The sequence below is a fragment of the Mesoplodon bidens genome (assembly GCF_964165515.1).
Source record: "Mesoplodon bidens genome assembly, chromosome: 15".
Lineage (NCBI taxonomy): Eukaryota > Metazoa > Chordata > Mammalia > Artiodactyla > Ziphiidae > Mesoplodon > Mesoplodon bidens.
In genome coordinates this window covers 24,807,157-24,828,677 of record NC_138171.1, presented here as the reverse complement: position 1 = coordinate 24,828,677, position 21,521 = coordinate 24,807,157, and the positions used below count along the sequence as shown (strand labels likewise).

Below are 21,521 nucleotides of genomic sequence, written 5' to 3'. Positions count from 1 at the left end.
CTTAGGCATTGAGTATCAATAGGCACAGGAGAGAAGAAAAGTCAAATTGCCTGAGAGGATAGCAGAGTCGCCCACAGAACTAGAACATAGGAGGAAGAGTGGCTTTAGCATTGGAGAGTTATTCTAGATCTCCTGCATTTAGCTGATAACTTGGTACCAGGGGATGAGAATGAGACAGAGATTCGAGTTTCTGATTTAGAATTATTTTAAAAGATGATCTTTGAAATCATGGAATTTGAGACCCTAGGCGAAAATTTGTGGAGAATGAAAAGTAAGACGAGAACAGAACCATAGGGACCTATATTTAGTAAAGTGGAGGAAGAGGACAAACCAAAGAAGGAATGGTTAGAAGTGGGGAGTACAAGATTAGAAAAGCAGTGTCACAGAAATTAATAGAAAAATGTTTTTAAAAGATGGTGTATTTAACATTATCAAATACTGCAGGAGAGAATGAGATCTTAGCCTAATCAAGCCAGGGAAAACTGGCTGTGTGGAAAAAGAAAAATCAGGTTAGAACTTCAGCTCATCCCCAAATGAAGGTAGATTCTAGGTTTTTTAAATTGATTTTTAAAAATGAAATTATAAAACCTTTAGAAGAAAATATCTCTGAATACATTTAATTATATAGAAATATAGAACTCGTGTGTTCCAACATATAGAAGCAAATGACCACTATTTAACCAATATGAAATTAGTACCTTTGGATTGTAAAAAGCTCTCACAAATAATGAGGAAAAATGATTCCTTTATAATAGAAAAAACAAAAGACAGACATATACAGTGCACGGAAGAGGAAACTCAGATGGCCTATAAATGAAATACTGTTGAACATTCATGTTTTTATTTACCAAATTGGCAAAGATTTAAAAGTATATAAATGGGGGCTTCCCTGGTGGCGCAGTGGTTACAAATCCGCATGCCAACGCAGTGGACACAGGGTCAAGCCCTGGTCCAGGAAGATCCAACATGCCACGGAGCATCTAAGCCTGTGCGCCACAACTACTGAGCCTGTGCTCTAGAGCCTGTGAGCCACAACTACTGAGCCTGCGTGCCACAATTAGTGAAGCCCACATGCCTAGAGCCCATGCTTTGCAACAAGAGAAGTCACTGCATTGAGAAGCCCGCACACTGCAGCGAAGAGTAGCCCCCGCTCGCCGCAACTAGAGAAAGCCCACGCACAGCAATGAAGACCCAACGCAGCCAGAAAGGAAGGGCGGGCTGGAGGGAGGGAGGGAGGAAGGAGCAATGGGATAATATATTAAAATGTTAAACATATATAAATACTTTATGGTGAAATGGGCATTTTCATATCTATCTGGTGGAGAACAGATCAATTATTACCTTTAAAAATATTTTTTTCTTGGGTGCAGTGGTTGAGAATCTGCCTGCCAGTGCAGGGGACACGGGTTCGAGCCCTGGTCTGGGAAGATCCCACATGCCGCGGAGCAACTGGGCCCGTGAGCCACAGCTACTGAGCCTGCACGTCTGGAGCCTGTGCTCCGCAACCTGTGCTCTGCAACAAGAGAGGCCGCGATAGTGAGAGGCCCACGCACCGCGATGAAGAGTGGCCCCCCCTCACCGCAACTAGAGAAAGCCGTCACACAGAAACAAAGACCCAACGCAGCCAAAAATAAATAAATAAATAAATAAATTTTTAAAAATATATTTTTTCTTAAATTAGCAGTCAATATTTCAGTTTAAAATATTTGCCTACTTTGACCTAGCTATTCTATTCTGGCAGTCTACCTGAAGGAAATAGAAAATGTCACTCCCTTCCCTAAAAGAGATTAGATTATGGTATGTCCATAGGATAGAGTATTCTACAGTCATTAAAAGTGTTTTCGGATAATTTGGGTGAAATGCCCAGTATATAATGAATAATAAAGAAAGAAAAACTCACCCAGGATATGAAACATTGTATGATCACATACATGGTATGATCAGTCATAGCCAATGCAAAAGGACAGACAAGAGATTATCTCTTAATGGTAATAATCTCTAGAATGTACGATTGAAAGTAATTTTTATTTTATAATTAGAAATTAGTTTTTATTTTGAAAACCTCTTAAAATTTAAAATGCACTAAATACATTAATTGTATAAATACCAAGAATTACAGTGAAGGAAAGGAGAATGAGAGGATAGCTAGAAGAGTAATTAAGATTGAGGAAGTGTTTTAATTATACTTGTGACTTGAGAGGAACAGTCTAGAAGGAAGATGATGGAAGAGAGAAGAAAGGTGTTAAATGATGGTGAAAAGTCCTAGAGCATATTATTTGTGTCCTGAAATCAAAGACCCACAAGACAAATTAGCCTTGAAGAAGTGAAGATAGATTTTCTTTTCCCCAGAGGTGGGAAGCAAACAGATGAAGATAATGGTGGCACAGAGAAATTTTAAAATAGAGAAAAAAGAAGGATAGCTGATAATCATCATTTTAGGGAAGAGGTGGAGTCAGGGTCATTTACAAATTGGGATTAGGTATTTGAGGAGATGGGAAAAGTTTTCAATGAGCAATGGGAACGTGGCCAGGAGTAGATTAGAGATGTAGAAAATGATTGATTTACAGGCAGTATGGATAGCCCAGTTGAAGTTGAATAATGTGAACTGAAGTCCATGTTGCCTCAGTCTTTTTGAAGTGATCAGGCTTTAGGAAAGTGAAGTTTGTCAGAATAGAAAGATATAGACACTATAGAATGGACTTGAGGACACGGGGAGGGGGAAGGGTAAGCTGGGACAAAGTGAGAGAGTGGCATGTACATATATACACTACCAAATGTAAAACCAATAGCTAGTGGGAAGCAGCTGAATAGCACAGGGATCAGCTCGGTGCTTTGTGACCATCTAGAGGGGTGGGATAGGGAGGGTGGGAAGGAGGGAGACGCAAGAGGGAAGAGATATGGGGATATATGTATAGCTGATTCACTTTGTTATAAAGCAGAAACTAACACACCATTGTAAAGCAATTCCAATAAAGATGTTTAAAAAAAAGTACACTAAAGGATTCTGCCACCTTAGAAAAAAGAAGATATAGACTAGAGAAGCACAATATTAACATTTTCTATCTTTTGCTTGGGTCTGTGTAACTGTATAGGACCTAGCAAAAGCTCTTTGTCCTTCTAAATTACTGTTAAACTTTTTATTACTGTTAATTTTAACACCACTACACTAATCTCATTGAACCTGTGGTGTAGGTTGTCATAGTCACCTGTCATTTCTAATTCTTCAGCTTCTGGGAGACTTGAGCTTTGATTTGTTTTTGTTTGGTTGTTTTTTTTTGTTTTTATTTATTTTTGTCTTTTAATATTTATTTTTTGGCTGCATCAGGTCTTAGTTGCGGCGCGCAGGATCTTTTGTTGCAGCGCCTGGGCTCTTCATTGCAGTGCATTGGCTTCTCTCTAGTTGTGGCACGTGGGCTTGGTTGCCCTGCTCCATGTGGGAATCTTAGTTCCCCTACCAGGGATCGAACCAGTGTCCCCTGCATTGCAAGACGGATTCTTAACCATTGGATCACCAGGGAAGTCCCTGTTTTTGTTTTTTTAAACAGGAAAAAAGTACTCACTTAGCACAAGAAAAGAATTTTTGTCTTATGAGTCATTGGAAATGAGAACCTTAGAACTTTCCTTACCGGGCCCAGCACAAGATTTGTTAGGACCTTTTGTAGAACTATCTGCCCCTTTAATTTGGTACTTTACCTGGTTTATTTACTCTAGTAATACACATGTAATTTCTCATCTGGAACATTCTTCACAGTTACTTGTTGACCCCAGAGAACAGTAGTCGGAAAAGTAAATGAAGGACTAGTTGTAGTGAAAAGATTGCTTGGGGGTGGCGAGTATTGGGCAATAGTGAATTAAGGTACTTGGGAAAGTAGCCTATCAGAGAGCCCAGCTGAGACTTGAAGAGAACTGATGGACTGTGAAGATAGAGAGGGGATTAAAGTCATGATGAGACTGAATAAAAGATACAGTAGGAGGCAAGTAGAAGGAATAGAAGGTTGTAGGAATTTCAGCATTTAAGGTCTAGGAGGAGGAGCGATTCTAACTAAGTATAAAGAAAATTTAAGGAATCATAGTACACAGCTTGTCGGATAATTATGTTCAGAAATTGAGGCCAAAATACTAGAAGGGTGAGCAGCATGGATGTTAAAATCTCCAAAATGGGGCTTCCCTGGTGGCGCAGTGGTTGAGAGTCCGCCTGCCGATGCAGGGGACACGGGCTCGAGCCCCGGTCCGGGAAGATCCCACATGCCGCGGTGCAGCTGGGCCCGTGAGCCATGGCCGCTGGGCCTGCGCGTCCGGAGCCTGTGCTCTGCAACGGGAGAGGCCACAACAGTGAGAGGCCCGTGTACCGCAAAAAAAAAAAAAAAAAAATTCTCCAAAATGTTAATCTTCAACAACAGAGCATAACATTTTTGGAATCCAGTTTCTGCTGTACTTCTGTTTGTCATAGCAGATTTACCTCATGCCCTGAATGTTCCCCTTCCCTCACATATCCCTAAAACGTGGCCAGCAGTGGAAGTGTAATTTAGTTGAACATTATAGCTGGGAAGGTTTTAAGGAATCATTTAATCCAGGTAAATTGCACTTTTGAGGTACAGAGAGATTAAATAACTTTTCTTTGGTCATATAACTTGTCAATAGCAGAGTTGGAGCTCGAAACCTCAATTTCCCATTTTTGGTCCATTCTACCAGTTGTTTGTCTTTTTAAAAGCATCAGGAATCTTTTTTTCAAGCTAATTAATCACCTCTTAAAATAGTATAGAGAGGAAATACGCAGAGTCTCAGAGTTCTCCGACTCAAAGGGGGGTATATGACTCTTCACCTAGGGGAAGGGGAGCAGTGTCAAAGCTGACTTTTGCTGCATTCCCTTCATATTCTGGGGTTGCTTGGTCTTCTTGCAGGTGGTCGGCACTAACCAGGTGCTGACTGCCTGTTACTGAGCTTTTCCATTTATTCAGAATAAGCATTTGAGGAACCCCACAAAGCAGTATTTGTCATGCCCTGCTGTTCACACACATCATCTGGAGATCTTGTTAAAATGCTATTTCTGATATAGTGGGTTGGGAGTGGAGTCCAAGATTGTGCATTTCTAACAAGCTCCTGTGTATTGTGCTTGCTTCTGGTCCAAATGCCACACTTTGACTTCTGGGAAACATAGTATGAAAATGATTTAATGGCACTGCCTCTATTTTAGTTTCTTCAATCTATCAGATTTTATTCAGGCTTGTTGTGAGGTCCAGGAGTATGGATTAATACTGAGTAGTGGTTTCCAGTTACCAGGTAGTAGATATCAGGGCTTTAGCGGAGGCATCTCCAAACTGGCTAACTCATGCTTTGCTATTTCTAGTCAATGACTAGGGTCTCCAAACTTACTAACTCATGCTTTGCTTTCTATTTCTAGTCAATGACTAGACTCCCCTGGGAAAAGGAATCACCTGTGTTTAACTGACAGTAACTTTGTATCTGACATTCCTGTTAGTGTTCTTCCCCCTTTCTCTCCAATTGATGTCATTGCTTTGAAGAAATGATAGTTCCTTTAAAAAGGTCTGTGGGCACCTCTCTTCTAGATCACTTACCTTTAACATTTTGTATACCATTTGCTGGGATGGGGAGAGAGCACCTATTCCTGGGAAATAAGTGTACTTCTTTCTCCTGTTGTGGAACAGTCAGCTTTGCCCCATACCTAAATAATATTAAGAGCCAGTGGAAACCAAGAAAATGATGATTAAGTTATCTGTGCTTGTGATAAAATAGTGCCCTTTCTAAGGCATTTGGAATTTTGAGAATTTGACTCCATTTCTACTTATACAGGGCCTCTGAAGAGTTATTTGAAATCTGAACCAGCACACCTAATAGTTCTGATTGGTCCCCTAAGTACTTCTGTGCCATTGAGTAACCCCTCACATATTTCTACATGGGCTCTGAGGCACTATATGTAAGACTACCATAAGAGCTGTTTATGTATTTGATAAGGCTGGCTAGAAATTAGGAAGGTTTTCTCAAGCTCCTGAAACTTTAAGTTTTGGTCTTCCTGTTGTTTTTTTTGTTAAATTCAAAGAGCATTCTTTTTCCCTTCTGTTCCCGGCCATCTTACCCAGAGCGAACACAAATGGATCAGACCACCCTGAGGATGCAGGGTCTGGTGAAAATAGGAGGGTCAATGGGAACAATTCTCCATCACTCTCAAATGGCGGTTTTAAACCTTCTAGGCCTCCAAGACCTTCACGACCACCTCCACCTACTCCACGTAGACCAGGTGTGTATTCTAGCCATACACTAGGGATGTAGGTCTCAGTACCATGATTATAAAATTCTTTTTGGGAATTGATCCTCAGGTAAGTGTTAAGAGACCCTTTTAGGTTGGTTTTCTAGCTGAATTTTTACATTTAAGATTTTGGCCAAGAATGATTTTTCTGTAGTTAATCAAGATGTACCTGTTCCCCAAGTTTTTCTGCCAGGTGTGAAGTTATTGAGGCAGGTGCTCTACTGAGAATGAAAATCGTGTGTGCTGGGAGTTTGCTGATGGCCTAGTAGTTAGGATTCTGGGCTTTCACTGCCGTGGCCCGGATTCAGGGAACTGAGAATCCTGTAAGCTGCACAGTGCAGCAAAAATTAAAAAAAAAAAAAAAGGGAAATCACATGTGTACTATAAAAAGTAGAGGCAATACAGATAAGATTGCAACTTTCTGTCAGGGTTTGTAACTGTGGACATAAGCATTTCATAGAGTCAAGGATCTGGTCAAGGATATATCTCATTATATCCTTTAAAAAGACAATCAGTAAATAGCAAATAACCCAACAATGCTAAATGATATTCAGATTTTAAAGCAAAAATCACACAAGTAAACATTTCATATAGTAAAAATACAAACATTTACAGTTAGAATATTTATTTTTCCTGATTAGCCAGTACAAATCTTTTTATCTCTTTTTACTTCCCTCTGTTAGTATGTGAACAGGAAATGTAAAATAATCCAAATAATATTAGAAAAGTAAATTGGTTGTCCACAAATCATTTTATTAAATGACATTGTGTTTAAATATATATCTTCCCCCGTTTTTTCTGTAGATAATTGTGTTCATAGTATATTCCCAGTCTTTAAGATCATATACTACTTTGTCATAATATTAGTGACTTCCTCCAGGAATTGTTTTGTCAACAAGTATTTCTTGAAGATGTGATGTACTCAAGCAATAATATTCTTTTTTTTTTTTTTTTGGCCACACTGCAAGGCTTGCAGCATCTTAGTTCCCCAAGCAGGGACTGAACCCAGGCTCTTGGCAGTGAAAGCACGGAGTCCTAACCATTGGACAGCCAGGGAATTCCCGCAGTGATATTCTTAAAAATAGTTATTATCCGTCAGATCTTCCATATTATAGGTAACGCCAAAAATTAGTCTTGGATCTGTAGGCGTTCATAGGAAAGACAGTTTTAAGGACCTGGAAAATTACTAAATGAACTTATATGCAGGGATACCAACACTTTTCTGTTCTAAAAGTTATTTCCTGTGGCATCAAGAAATCAGCATCTGTATGTGCCTTGTAATTAATAATGAGACATGGAGTAAATGGAACCTTAAAAGTTGTAAACAATGGGCTTCCCTGGTGGTGCAGTGGTTGAGAGTCCACCTGCCGATGCAGGGGACACGGGTTCGTGCCCCGGTCCGGGAAGATCCCACATGCCACGGAGCAGCTGGGACTGTGAGCCATGGCCGCTGGGCCTGCGCGTCCGGAGCCTGTGCTCCACGATGGGAGAGGCCACAACGGTGAGAGGCCCAAGTATCGCCAAAAAAAAAAAAAAAAAAAAGTTGTAAACAAGCCTATTAAGTGGGACCATTGGCTATTTCCCATTATTTGTCTTACTTAAGTAATTTTCATCTGCATATCCATATCTTAAATTTTATATTTATCATCTACCTTTTTATTTAAGTTAAAATTCTCTCCTGAATTTATATTTCTGAAAATTGTTTTTCTGTTTTCCTCAAATCTTAAAGCATCTGTCAATGGCTCACCATCTGCCACTTCTGAAAGTGATGGCTCTAGTACAGGCTCTCTGCCACCAACGAATACAAATTCAAATACATCTGAAGGAGCAACGTCTGGATTAATAATTCCTCTTACTATATCTGGAGGTTCAGGCCCTAGGCCACTAAATCCTGTACCTCAAGCTCCCCTCCCACCCGGGTGAGTAATTGCTTTTGGTTAACATGTTTTCTTTAGACTTCTGCATATACTTATTAATAAGGGAAATAGTACTGAACTCCATTCTTTAAAAAACTGTCTTATAACTCTGTATAGTGTGTTGGGGGAGGTCTAGAGTCAAACTGAACAAAAAAGCTTTGCCACATTTGAAATTTCTCCCTCATTTCCGGAGCAAAGTGAAAGAAAAAAAAAACTTTTTTTATTGAAGGACTCTGAGCCATAGAAAGTTCACCAAGACCAAGTAATAAAATAGTCCCAGATTGTCTTTTCTTTTGAAGGGGGGAAAATCACTTAATTTTTTTACCATTATAAATTTATAGCAGAGTAATAATGATTTAGGAAACTGAGAGGATTACAAATCAATCTCATGTAAATCTCTACTGATTATTTTTTAAATTAATACTCTGATAGTTATACACACCACACACACACACACACACACACATATTTTGTGTCATTCAAATTAATCCAGAGCTCAGAATGCTAAACAGAAATTAATTGACTAAGTGATAAATTTAAAAACTCTCATGATGAGGAGTTTAATTGCTAAAGAGACTATTACTTATGTGGGTAGTTAGGCCATTTTCCTTTTTGAAAGCCTACATGGGAAGCCAGATTAGAAAATTATTTGTGCAAGGGATAAGAAGTGATTGGTTCTTCTAAACTTTGTTGGTTTATTCCAACAGAGTGGGTGCTCTTAGAAGTGACTGGTTCTTCTAAACTCTGTTGGTTTATTCCTGTCTTTTTTACTTTGGGGATAAACCTACCAAAGAGACTGGAATACTCATATTGCCTTTGTCCTTGGTACTGTGCAGGAGCACATCTGAAAAAGTCTTATTCTTTGATTTCAGTGTTTCTAGTACCAGAACTGTCCTTTGCCCTTCAGTTAACAGCTCAGTCTTTCATCAGATTTCATAACAATAATTACAGTTTTCTTTTCCACTCAAGTCCTATGTATACCCTGATCAGATTGAGACAGTTTTTGTCTCCTGAATGCATTGCTTTAAGCCTCTTTAGAAATATAAGACATCTCCTAAAGCAGATACTTCTGCAGGAGAAATCTCATCCACTGTGTGTCACCCTCAGTATAACATTTCTTGACTTTATTCCTAAATTCTTTTGGTATCTGCTTTATATACTGACATGCTTGTTTGTCTCAGCTCTGTAATATTGTCATATAAGAGAAGAAGACAAAGACAAGATTAAAAAACCAGGCTATTCGTACATGTAGCATATCAGCTTTTTAATTTTATGTTTAAGTTGGGAGCAGAGAGTGGACCAGCATGGACGAGTTTACTATGTAGATCATATTGAAAAAAGAACAACGTGGGATAGACCAGAACCTCTACCTCCTGGGTAAGTGTCTGTATTGAAGAAGAAAAAAAGTACTTATTCAGAACTATAGATTGTATCTATACAAAAATCTTCCCTACCTTCCTACTTTTCCTCTTCTGTCGATCTTGTCTCTCTCTATTTTGTTTTATGACAGGTGTAGACTAAAAAGAAGAGAGTCAGGGAATTGATTGACCATGATGAATGACTTTTATTTTCACTCATTTCTGACCTAAAGAAAGATTCCGTTTCCTTTGTGAACTTTTACCTGGCTCAAACTGCAGGGTTTTAAGATTAGCTTTTTTTTTTTTTAACTGTATAAGAATTATAGCCCCTATCCTATATATGGTAAAGTTCATATTATAAAAAGCTAATATATAATAGTGAAGTCATTGCAAGATAGTTGGGAAAATATTAATATATTAATAATAATAAAATGAGGATATATTAATAGAATGTGTTAAGCATTTAACATTTATATTATATAAAATAATTGGAATAAAAAATATTTTCATTTGAGGGAAGTCAGTAGCAAATATGGGGAAATATTTAATCTTGCTAGTAATCTTAAATACACACCTAAAAAGTACAGTGTTGGTGAGACTGTAGAGGAACTTTACCTCATAACGTTGCTAGTGGTAGTATGAATTAGTTACAACCCTCACAGAAAGTATATATAACCATAATAATACCCATACCCTTAGTAACCCTTTCCAGGAAATTTATCCTAAAGAAATAATGCAAAGGAAGAAAAACTTTTTTGATATATAAATGGTATTTATTATTTTACTACAGTTGGCGCTCCAATATTGGAGGGGAAATATTGGGGGGGAAATTCCAAGATGTTTCAAAAGACAAAATTTTGAATTTTGAAAATTGAATTTCCCAAGCCCTGGCAACTATTTACATAACATTTTATTGACAGCTATTTACGTAGCATTTACATTGTATTAGGTATTACAAGTAATCTAGAGATGATTAAAGTATACTGGATGATGTGCCTGGTTATGTGCAAATACTATGCCATTTTATATGAGGGGCTTGAGTATCTGAGGAGTGTTCTGGAACCAATTCTGTATTTATAATATTAGACTAGTAGGCATAATAACCCTAAATAATCAACCAGGTAGACATAACCAAGTTATTTTATCAATGTTTACTTGATAAGTTATGTACCCATTTGAAATGGTAAATAAGATAGTTGTATTCTTGTGAAAAAGTGCTTTTTCTGACATCTGTGAAAAACACCCTCTCTCCCCCCCCTTCTGTGTGTGTGTGTATGTTTCTGTCCCTATTAGGATTGCAACAGTCAAAAGAACATTTGAAAGAAAGAAAATGGGAGGTTTTGTCTTAATGGTTGTTTGAGACTTAATCAGTAAGATACATTCTGTTTTAAAAACCTGACTGATACACCTTAACTTTTAAGAAAGAAATTTTTACACACATTCCTCTTAAGTTCACTTATAGACCATTTAAAAATGTATAAAATAGGGCTTCCCTGGTGGCGCAGTGGTTGAGAGTCCGCCTGCCGATGCAGGGGACACAGGTTCGTGCCCCGGTCCGGGAAGGTCCCACATGCCGCAGAGCAGCTGGGCCCATGAGCCATGGCCGCTGAGCCTGCGCATCCGGAGCCTGTGCTCCACAACGGGAGAGGCCACAGCAGTGAGAGGCCCTCGTACCGCACCAAAAAAAAAAAAAAATTATACATATATATATATATATATATATATAAAATATAACACTTCAGGTAAATCAAAAGTAGTATTGCAAGGGAAAATCTTACCAAACCTGTACCAGGGCTAAAATGAAGTCCTGTTTAATTCTTATCTGTTTCATGAGTATTTGTTGAATCCAGTTGTTTTTGTCCTGATTTAGCTGGGAACGGCGGGTTGACAACATGGGACGTATTTATTATGTTGACCATTTCACAAGAACAACGACGTGGCAGAGGCCAACACTGGAATCTGTCCGGAACTATGAACAGTGGCAGCTCCAACGTAGTCAGCTTCAAGGAGCTATGCAGCAATTTAACCAGAGGTTCATTTATGGGGTGAGCATATGTACTTGCATTATAAACTTAATGAGTGTTTGATTTTTAACCTTTTCTTGCATATGAAATGTAAAGCACTAAAAAGAAAGTACAAGTAGGATGGCAACCCAGTTGTTGCTGTTGATAGATTATTATTTTTAGACCTTGTTTCCGGTATTCTGTGTAGGTGATTTATTCTTTTCTTTTTAAAAATTCCGGAAGTTCAAACTGCTTTGCTTTGTTACTGTTGAAAATAAAAAAGAAGTTAGGACGACTTAAAATTCATTTACGAAAGAATAGTAAAAATAAATCCAAGCAGTTTAAAAAGAAAACAGTTCTGAATTTAATACTGCCTAACTTAGCAGAACATTATATGGCTTGGGTCTAATAGCACCTGACTCAATTGTAGTGAACTAATGATGCAACTGAATCATTTTATAACATATAAACGTAAAATGTATGCAATAATTATTTGGTGCTGTGGGAGACTAAAGAAATTTGATTCCTTATAGGATGATGTTAAATATATTATTATGGCTTTAAAACCATATTATCTTTGGTATCAAAACATCTCATTTCTGGAAATGGTTTAAATTTTACATAAACCAACTCTCCAAGAGTTCAAGAGAAGCTGACCCTCTCCGTTGCCATCTCTTCTCTTCTACTACCATCAGTATCATCCCTGTTAGAATCCATAAGAGTAAATTCCTATTCTCACTAGGCATTACCTTTTTTTGCTTTTTCTCCATATTTCTGTTTCTTGGACCTCATCATCATAACAATCACTCACTGATGTAGATAAATACACCTTTATCAGCAGCTTTCCCTTCACTACCTGGTTATGACTAAAATAACTTGCTTTCATGCAACAGTTTTTCTTGCCACCTTCTGTCACAGCAGAAAATAGCTGTCACTATCTTCCCCTTCCCAGTGGTTTTAGAGGTGAAATTAATTTTTGTCTCGTCTACTTTACCGTTTTCGTTTTATTTTCTACAATGCTGTTTTACGTCTTCCTTTCTTTCTAAATTATAATCACCTTTGGTATGCCTGGCTAAATTTCTTTTAGGTTTGAATACCTAGCTTGCCTGCCTTCTTAAAAGCTAGTTTCCACATAGGTGTCCAGTGGAAAGAGCATGGGCTTTGGAGTCGGATACATCTGGGTTCAAATCCTGGTTCTACAGTTACTTTCTCTGTATGACTTTGAGTAAGTTACTTAACCTCATCAAGACTCATTTACTTTATCTATACAATAGATCCATATATAAAATTACCTCAGAGGGTTTTTTTTTTGAGGATTCTGTAAAATAAAGTTCCTAATATGTTTGGCACATACTGGTTACATAGAAATGTTAGTTTTCATCTTTTCTCTCCCTCATATCCACAACTGCAAATGTGCCCTTTATCTCACTTTTATAATACATCATCTTTTTTTTAATACATTTATTTATTTATTCATTTATTTAATTTTTGGCTGCATTGGGTCTTTGCTGCTGCACGCAGGTTTTCTCTAGTTGCTGAGAGCGGGGGCTATTCTTTGTTGCAGTGCGTGGGCTTCTCATTGTGGTGGCTTCAGTAGTTGTGGCACACGGGCTTCAGTAGTTGTGGCTCGCGGGCTCTAGAGCACAGGCTCAGTAGTTGTGGCACACGGGCTTAGTTGCTCCGTGGCATGTGGGATCTTCCCAGACCAGGGCTTGAACCCGTGTCCCCTGCATTGGCAGGCGGATTCTTAACCACTGCACCACCAGGGGAGCCCCTATAATATATGATCTTTTATTTTATTTTTATTTTCATTGAAGTATAGTTGGTTTACAATATAGTTACTCAATGTATATAGGTATACAACATAGTTACTCAAATTTTTATAGATATTCCATTTAAAGTTATTATAAAATAGTGACTATATTCCCTGTGCTATACAATATATTCGTTGTAGCTTATTTATTTTGTATGTAGTAGTTTGTACCTGTTAATCCCCTACCCCTATCTTGCCTCTCCCCCTTTCCCTCTTCCCGCTGGTAACTACTAGTTCTCTATATCTGTGAGTCTTTTTCTATTTTGTTTATTCATTTGTTTTAGTTTTTAGATTCCATATATAAGTGATAACATACAGTATTAGTCTTTCTCTGACTTATTTCACTAAGCATAATACCCTCCAGGTTCATCCATGTTGTTGCAAATGGCAAAATGTCCTTTTTTTTGGCCGAGTAGTATTCCATTGTGTATATATACCACATATTCTTTAGCCATTCATCTGTTGATGGATACTTTTTTTACTTCCATATCTTTCTTGGCTATTGTAAATAAAGCTGCTATGAACATGGTGGTGCATGTATCTTTTTGAATTAGTGTTTTTGTTTTCTTCAGATATATATATCCAGGAGTGGAATTGCTGGATCATGTGGTAGTTCTATTTTTAGTCCCCCTTTTTTTTTGGCTGCACCATGTGGCACGCAGGATCTTAGTTCCCTGAGCAGGGATTGAACCCGTGCCCCCTGCAGTGGAAGCACGAAGAAGTCTTAACCACTGGACCACCAGGGAAGTCCCTGCTTTTAGTGTTTTGAGGAACTTCCATACCGTATTCCAAAGTAGCTGCACCAATTTACATTTCTACCAATAGTGTGCAGGATTCCCTTTTTCTTTACATCCTCACCAACATTTGTTTTGTGATGTTTTCAATGATAACCATTCTGATGGGTGTGAGGTGATATCTCATTGTGGTTTTTTTTTTGTTTTTTTTTTTGTGGTACGCGGGTCTCTCACTGTTGTGGCCTCTCCCGTTGCGGAGCACAGGCTCCGGACACGCAGGCCCAGTGGCCATGGCTCACGGGCCCAGCCACTCCGCGGCATGTGGGATCCTCCCGGACCGGGGCACGAACCCGTGTCCCATGCATCGGCAGGCGGACTCTCAACCACTGCGCCACCAGGGAAGCCCCTCATTGTGGTTTTGATTAGTGATGTTGAGCATCTTTTCATGTGCCTGTTGGCCATCTGTATGTCTAGTACATGATCTTTTGTTTTTTTTGCTGTACTTGGGCCTCTCACTGTTGTGGTCTCTCCCGTTGTGGAGCAAGGACTCTGGACGCGCAGGCTCAGCAGCCATGGCTTACGGGCCCAGCCGCTCCGCGGCATGTGGGATCTTCCCGGACCGGGGCACAAACCCGTGTCCCCTGCATTGGCAGGCAGACTCTCAACCACTGTGCCACCAGGGAAGCCCTAGTACATGACCTTTAAAAACACTACTTTTAAAGACAGATTTAACAGATTCTTGGAGCACCTACAGTGTGTATTGCTTTATTGTAAACTTGACCAATTAAATACTCAGAGTCTTTGGAACTTTTCTAGAATTGCAGCTTTTACTCATCAACCATTTTCTTTTTTTCTTCTTCTATCCAAATTCTTACTCTTTGCTCTTGTTATAGAGTGGTTCTAAATTATAAAGAACTTAAACAGCCTATTTTAGTTATGAACTGAATTGAACATTCTTAATACCAGCTACTTAAAAAGTGGTGGGGTGGGGCTTCCCTGGTGGCGCAATGGTTGAGAGTCCGCCTGCCGATGCAGGGGACACGGGTTCGCGCCCCGGTCCGGGAGGATCCCACGTGCCGCAGAGTGGCTGGGGCCCGTGAGCCATGGCTGCTGGGCCTGCGCGTCCGGAGCCTGTGCTCCGCAACGGGAGAGGCCACAGCAGAGAGAGGCCCGCGTACTGCAAAAAAAAAAAAAAAAAAAAAAGTGGTGGGGTGTTGCTGATAAAAGTCTGTTTATTGGGTAGATGCAGTGGTCTTTGTTCTGACCGTGGTTACGGGGCAGTAGATGCTCATACACCTAGCATTTTTAACCTCAGAATGGATGATGGATCGCCGTGTAATGGCTCTGGCCCATGGCTTCATTGTGCCTGTACCCCCCACCTTATCTGTCCAGGGAGAGCCTGTGGGATAGGCTTGGATCTTAGAAAATTATCAAAACAGATTGTCATATGCCAGACTACTCCGACCTGTTCTGTAACCAGGGTTCGAACCTTGTGTAGTGTTTCTCCTTGGTTACCCTGTTTTCATTATTGTGTCTGTCAGGAGGAGCAAGGCCACTGCTTGACAGGTCTGTCTTCCAAGAGCTTTTAAATGAGAAATGGAATATCTCTCATATGCTTTTAAAACTTTTTCAGTCAGTTAACCTAGTTGCTGTAATAAGTCATTGACATGGGGGCGGGGGATGGGCGGGGAAAGACTGACAGTGGGGGAAACTGCTATAAATTTAGACTTTAGAGACTAAACCAAATGCAGTATGATGACTTTGTTTGGATTCTGATTTGACCCAGTAAGCAACCAGAGGCATTTAATTAGGGATTGTATATTAGATGATAAAATTAACATAGATTCTTTGCTAGGTGTGATAATGATATTGTGGTTGTGTAAGAAAATGTTCACAAATTTTAGAAAGGCATACTAAAATACATAGGAGTGAAATGATGACTGATTTTTTTTTTGCTTCAGCAAAGAATATGGAAGAAAAATAAAGAAATGTGGCAGTTTTGGTAATTGTTGAATCTTGTTGCTGGGTATATGGGGTGCACTGTCTTATTTTACTTGTGAGTTTTTTTTCCATAATTTTTTTTGAAGCAGTTAGTCTATTATTTATTTGCCTTATCTTACTTAAAGGAGAAAGGGCTTAACCACATCTTACTGGAAGACCACAAAGTATCCCCCACTTCATTATACATGTAAACTAAAACATAGTCATTACCTCTTCACACTACTCAGTATGACTTCTGCCTCTCTTTTTCCAGTGGTTTACTCCTACTTTCCTTTTATCTAACCAAACCTCTCTCTCCACCAATGTGATAATTTCAAACAAATTTAAGAAATTTTCTATACAGTTCTAGGCTTGTCAACTCCTTCCAACTGGAATTCTTTTCTTTTACTCATCTGACAGCCTGTTCTTCCTGCTCCCCCAACTCTCTTCTCACAATTCTTTGTATATACCATGTCCTGTATATGATACTCTATTTTTGAGTTACAAATACAAAATTTTTCTTAACCAGCTGATGACTCTGAGTACTGTTATTTATAAGTGACTCTTGGGGGATTTATGTATTTCTCTAATTTACTGATTTGGAGCTAAAGAAGGGGAAAAAATGGTCATTTGGGTGTAAAATTACTTGTAATATTTGAATTTCAAATAGTTTCAAACGTTAAATAATGTTGACAAAGCTTTTTTCTTCATGAGAGTGCATTGGCTTTTATTCTTGACTGTGTCATACTTCTCTAAGATGTGAACTCTGTAAGAGTATGTTATGTTGCACATGGCCAGGGAAAGGCATATCAGAATTCATAAGCCTGCTCTCAAGTTATCTGTTTAAGTTGTTCATTATTTCACCATTTTGGGGGTTGTTCTTTTTAGAATCAAGACTTGTTTGCTACATCACAAAATAAAGAATTTGATCCCCTGGGTCCCCTGCCACCTGGATGGGGTAAGTCACATGGATTTTTAAATTGAATTCAGTTATTTCAACAATTAGGTATTTATGGATGGATGCTATACCTTGCGCTTGCTTGAGTGAATATCTCGAAAGCTTTTGGGGTGTGTTGGTTTAATTCAGAGTGCCAAATAGGTATTTAATTCCCCAAAAGTTCTAAGTTACTCTTCTAAAATATAAAAATATTTTGCCCACTCAGCATAAGAAGAAATGGATTATGATACACATGAAAATCTGGATGGACCTCAAGGGGCATTATGCTTAGTGAAAAAAATCCATTTCAAAATATTGTATACTGTGTTATTCAATGTATATAACATTCTTGAAATGACAAAACTATAGAGATGAGAAATAGATTAGTAGTTGCCAGGAGACAGAGCCACTGGTAGGTGGTTACAAATATAGGAGGTAACGTAAGTGGTTCGTATGTAGTGGTGGAACAGTTCTATATCTTGACCATGGTTGTGATTACACAGATCTGTACATGGAATAAAAGTGCATAGAACTATATATTTACAAAAATGAATTCAAACTTTAAAAATTAGTGAAAATTGAATAAAGTTTGTAGTCAACAGTAATGTACCAATGTCAATTTTCTGATTTTGATATTGTGCTATAGCTACATAAAATGTCACCATTGGAGGAAACTGGTTGAAGGGGATATATGAGATTCTTTGAACAATTTTTGCAGTATGCTGTAATACTTATTTCAAAATAAAAAGCTTTAAAGATTATTTTGATTGTATTGGTGCTTCGAAAACATAGTTCAGAGGTTGATTGAGTTGATGTTATCTGAAAGAACAGTGGAAGGGGGAACATATTGGGGTGGTGACTTTGTGTCCTGCATGAGCATGCTCTGTTATCAAGTATCTTAGTTATTAAAACTTTCTATAGACTTTAAGATGAGCCTGCCCTACCAGATTATTTTATATCCATTATATAAGTCATAGAGCTGTAGCAAGTTTCCAGAGTAAACACGGCAATATAGAAACAGTTTTGCACGGAAGAGAAAGAGAATATAGAAAGTGCAAAACAGCAAAGTAAAGCCATTTATGGAACCAGTTGAAGTTTTATCTTCAAGAGCTGCAGATATTTCAGAAAGTGATATTTCTAGTCTTGTTGGGAAACATCAGTTTCTAAGATAGATTGCTCTAGCATTACTTTATTTAGGAATGGAGGGGAAAAATTGATGTCAAGGTCGCATGAATCTGGGCAATAAATGATACTGGCTGTGTAAGCCTGCTTTTCAGTTACCCCATTGCCCTTAAAGATATTTATCCCTAGCATTCCTAGGAGTCAAAGAAGTAAAAAAATATAATAGTTCATAGTTATAACTATTATTGTCACTAGCTTGTAGCAAAGGGAAGGCATATGAAAGTTGTGAATTTCTGTCTTTACCAGTGTCTGGTAGTTTAGTAAGGAGTCTTTTGGATCTGTGGGAGCCTTGTAATGGACAGTTTATTATTGGTATGAAGTACTTCAGAAGAAGGGATGTTGTTCTTTTGAGGCATATTGAACTAGACCTGCTTGGTTGCATTCCCAGACCTGGATGGTCTTCTCAGCTTTATTTCTAGAGTTGTTTTATGTTTGTGTTACAGAGGGGAAACGATATACCTGTAGGTCATGTATTCATCCTCTTAATTTTAGTGCAGAAAAACCATGACCTGATTGGCTTTTGTTAGAAACACAAACTATTTTGCTCCTTCTCCATGGCAGCTGTTAAGAAAAATTGTTTCTCGCTCATAGAAGCATGAATTGCAGGCTATGTTGCCTTTATTTCTAAAGCTTTTCCTGCAAATCTGGTCCTTGTCTTCTGTATTTATTATTATCTTCAACATCAGTATTTCTCATTTTTACTTTAGCCAACAACACCTCCATAAAATACTGCCTCAAGAGACCCAATTCCAGCTTATGTATGTTATCAGAATTTTGCCTTGGTTATTTTACATTCTGCTTATTTTTAGGTTTCACACTCCTGAAGTTGAAGTGCAACCCCTCCCCCTTTTTAAATGAGTTCACGATCATTCTATTATTCAGACTGATCACTGCTTTATGATTCTCTGCCTTTGGGGCATATGCATTATTTGTTGAGCCAGTGACAACACTGGTACTATCACAAATGAGAACCACCCAATAGACCCTCAGCATTGATCCAGGAAATAAAATCCCAGTTTACAGCCTGTGTTGATGTTCTAAAATTGTTAGCATTATTTTTTTGACACCGTGTATTTTTAAATCCAGCTTCTTCACCCTTTCAGACTTCTGTATGCTAGGACTAGACATTACTACCTTACAAGCTGACAGTGAAGAATTTTTAACACCTGCAAACTATAGAGGCTGGAGAACAAAGAATACTTTTGGTTCAACGATATAGTCTAATAGGGCTTTGTATAGCGGGTTTACCCATCAAGTATAAAGCTATTTTCTCATTTTCAGAGTTGCTATGAAAAAATAGATAGAACAACAGGAAGCTTCTGTTTTTCAGTGCTTTATTCATCAAGTCAGGAAGTGGTTTGATGTGCGTTCAGGCTTGGTGTTCAGTTATTTAGAAATTGTTTATCATGTGGTTTTTTGAACGAAGTAAGAAATCAGCTCTGTAGTCACAGTACTTCTCACTAAGCCGGTGAGCCTTCAGTTTGCAAGTGCATCACCTTTGAAATTTTGGTTTTCACAGCCTCTTCCAAGAAATGCTTTTATCAGTACTATATACTTAGAACAAACATAGAAATAAGTTTTCTATTAACTTTATCTTACCTCATGTTAGCTTTTTTGTTGTTTTGTTGGTTTTTTGTTTTTGTTTTAAAAATGTTTTTAAGCTTTTATTTAGAAAGGCTACCTAGTAAAATCACAACTACAAAGTGTGTGAGCTATAATCTAAGTGCACAAACTAAATATTTAAAATGTCAAACAGATGTTTTTCACTGAAAAAATCTGCTTGGTTAAGACAGTTAAAAATGAGGGACTTCTTGGTGGTCTAGTGGGTAAGACTCTGTGCTCCCAGTGTAGGGGGCCCGGGTTCGATCCCTGGTCAGGAAACTAGATCCCACATGCATGCCGCAGCTGAGACTTTGCATGCCGTAACTAAGAAGTCCGCATGCCACAACTAAAGAGCCTGCACGCTGCAGTGAAGATCCTGTGTGCCACAACTAAGACCCAGTGCAGTCTAAATAAATAAATATTTTTTTAAAAAAAAAGACATTTAAAATGATAAAACCAAAGCACACACAAAAAGTTCAGGAATAAGGCAAAACTACACCAAAGCCTTAAATCTGTTCATCTGAAAAGAAAGAAAAAGGAATATCTCCATGCCATCCCTAGCTTCATGCCACCATTCAGTAAACACTGACCATGGGTAAGGAGAGGGTGTCCTTAGCTGAGGTCAGTAACTCACCAGCTCTGATGTGGTTGGCAGGGTGCTCAGACTTCAGAACCATTGGAGAACCCAGGCAGTGACTCTGTTCATGTTAGCTTTTTGAAGAGAGAATATCTGGCCCTGAAATCTGAACTTACGTGGCAGTTAAAAGGTGAATATACACTCAACTATGCACTTAGGATATTAATTTTAGATTATAAAAGTTAGTTAAAAATTACTTGCACACAAGAAATTTATTAATTCTGTAAGTGTATTTAAAAATTTAAATTTGACTGCCAAGAACATTAACTTATTTTGTTATTATGTAGCTACAACTGTGTAGCACTGTGGGTGCTTCTTTTTGCCTCAGAGACAGCTCTTAAAGTTGGTTACATGTTTCCACACTCAAGGTTCCATGACCGGCAAAGCCATTTTTATTATTCAGGATGTGTCAGAAGATGCAGAGTCCATTTTCTGTATATTATACACTCTGGAAGTTCTATTTCCATTTTAGCTCAGCTGGTATAGAAACTACCTGAGATGTCAGGAGCAGATTCATGATGCCAATATATCCCTTCTGTGCCACCTCCACCCCAACCCCTACCCCCTGCCCCAGTATCATCACTGCTACTTGCGATCATGGAGTCAGTCCTGGAGATAAGTTAAAAGTTACCAAACAGTAACTTTATGAGGCTATATAATTTGGCCTAACACTCATCTGCAATATCTTGCTTAAAGAAAGATCCAAAGGATCTAAATAAATGTTGTTTGAAAAACATATGAACTTTCAAACCATAGGAAATAAAAACTGGCTTTATCACCATGGAGTTAAGCTTAAATTTTTTTTTTGAAAATTGCTAATTTTAAGATAACCATGCTTTGTAAAATGTGGGAATCCATTTCATACTATTGAATACTTCAGTTTTCATTTTTAGACATCTTTGCCAAATTTAAAAGATTCAGACACCGGAAGAGACCATTCTTTTGAAGAATTAATTTGTAATGGAGCAGAGAAGTCAATAGTTCAAGACAACAGAACTAGTATTAATACTAACATTTCAAAACTATTTGGTTATTAAAAGAGAAAATAATATCCACACAACTTGTAAACCTTAATGAGAAATCTCAGAGAAGTG

The 21,521-nt window shown here is 38.3% G+C and overlaps 2 protein-coding genes across 3 annotated transcripts in view; one reads left to right on the top strand and one right to left on the bottom strand.

Moving 5' to 3' along the window:
• PIGU (phosphatidylinositol glycan anchor biosynthesis class U) overlaps positions 1 to 21,521 on the bottom strand; it is a 577,582-nt gene that overhangs the window by 375,949 nt on the left and 180,112 nt on the right. The gene's annotated exons all lie outside the window — the stretch shown is intronic.
• Positions 1 to 21,521, top strand: part of ITCH (itchy E3 ubiquitin protein ligase) — a 125,185-nt gene that overhangs the window by 70,689 nt on the left and 32,975 nt on the right. For both annotated transcript variants that reach the window (XM_081256794.1, XM_081256795.1), the window contains 5 exons: positions 6,099 to 6,256; positions 7,995 to 8,184; positions 9,463 to 9,558; positions 11,410 to 11,584; positions 16,958 to 17,027. In XM_081256794.1, the coding sequence (XP_081112920.1) occupies positions 6,099 to 6,256; positions 7,995 to 8,184; positions 9,463 to 9,558; positions 11,410 to 11,584; positions 16,958 to 17,027 (689 nt within the window). The remainder of the gene's footprint in view (positions 1 to 6,098; positions 6,257 to 7,994; positions 8,185 to 9,462; positions 9,559 to 11,409; positions 11,585 to 16,957; positions 17,028 to 21,521) is intronic.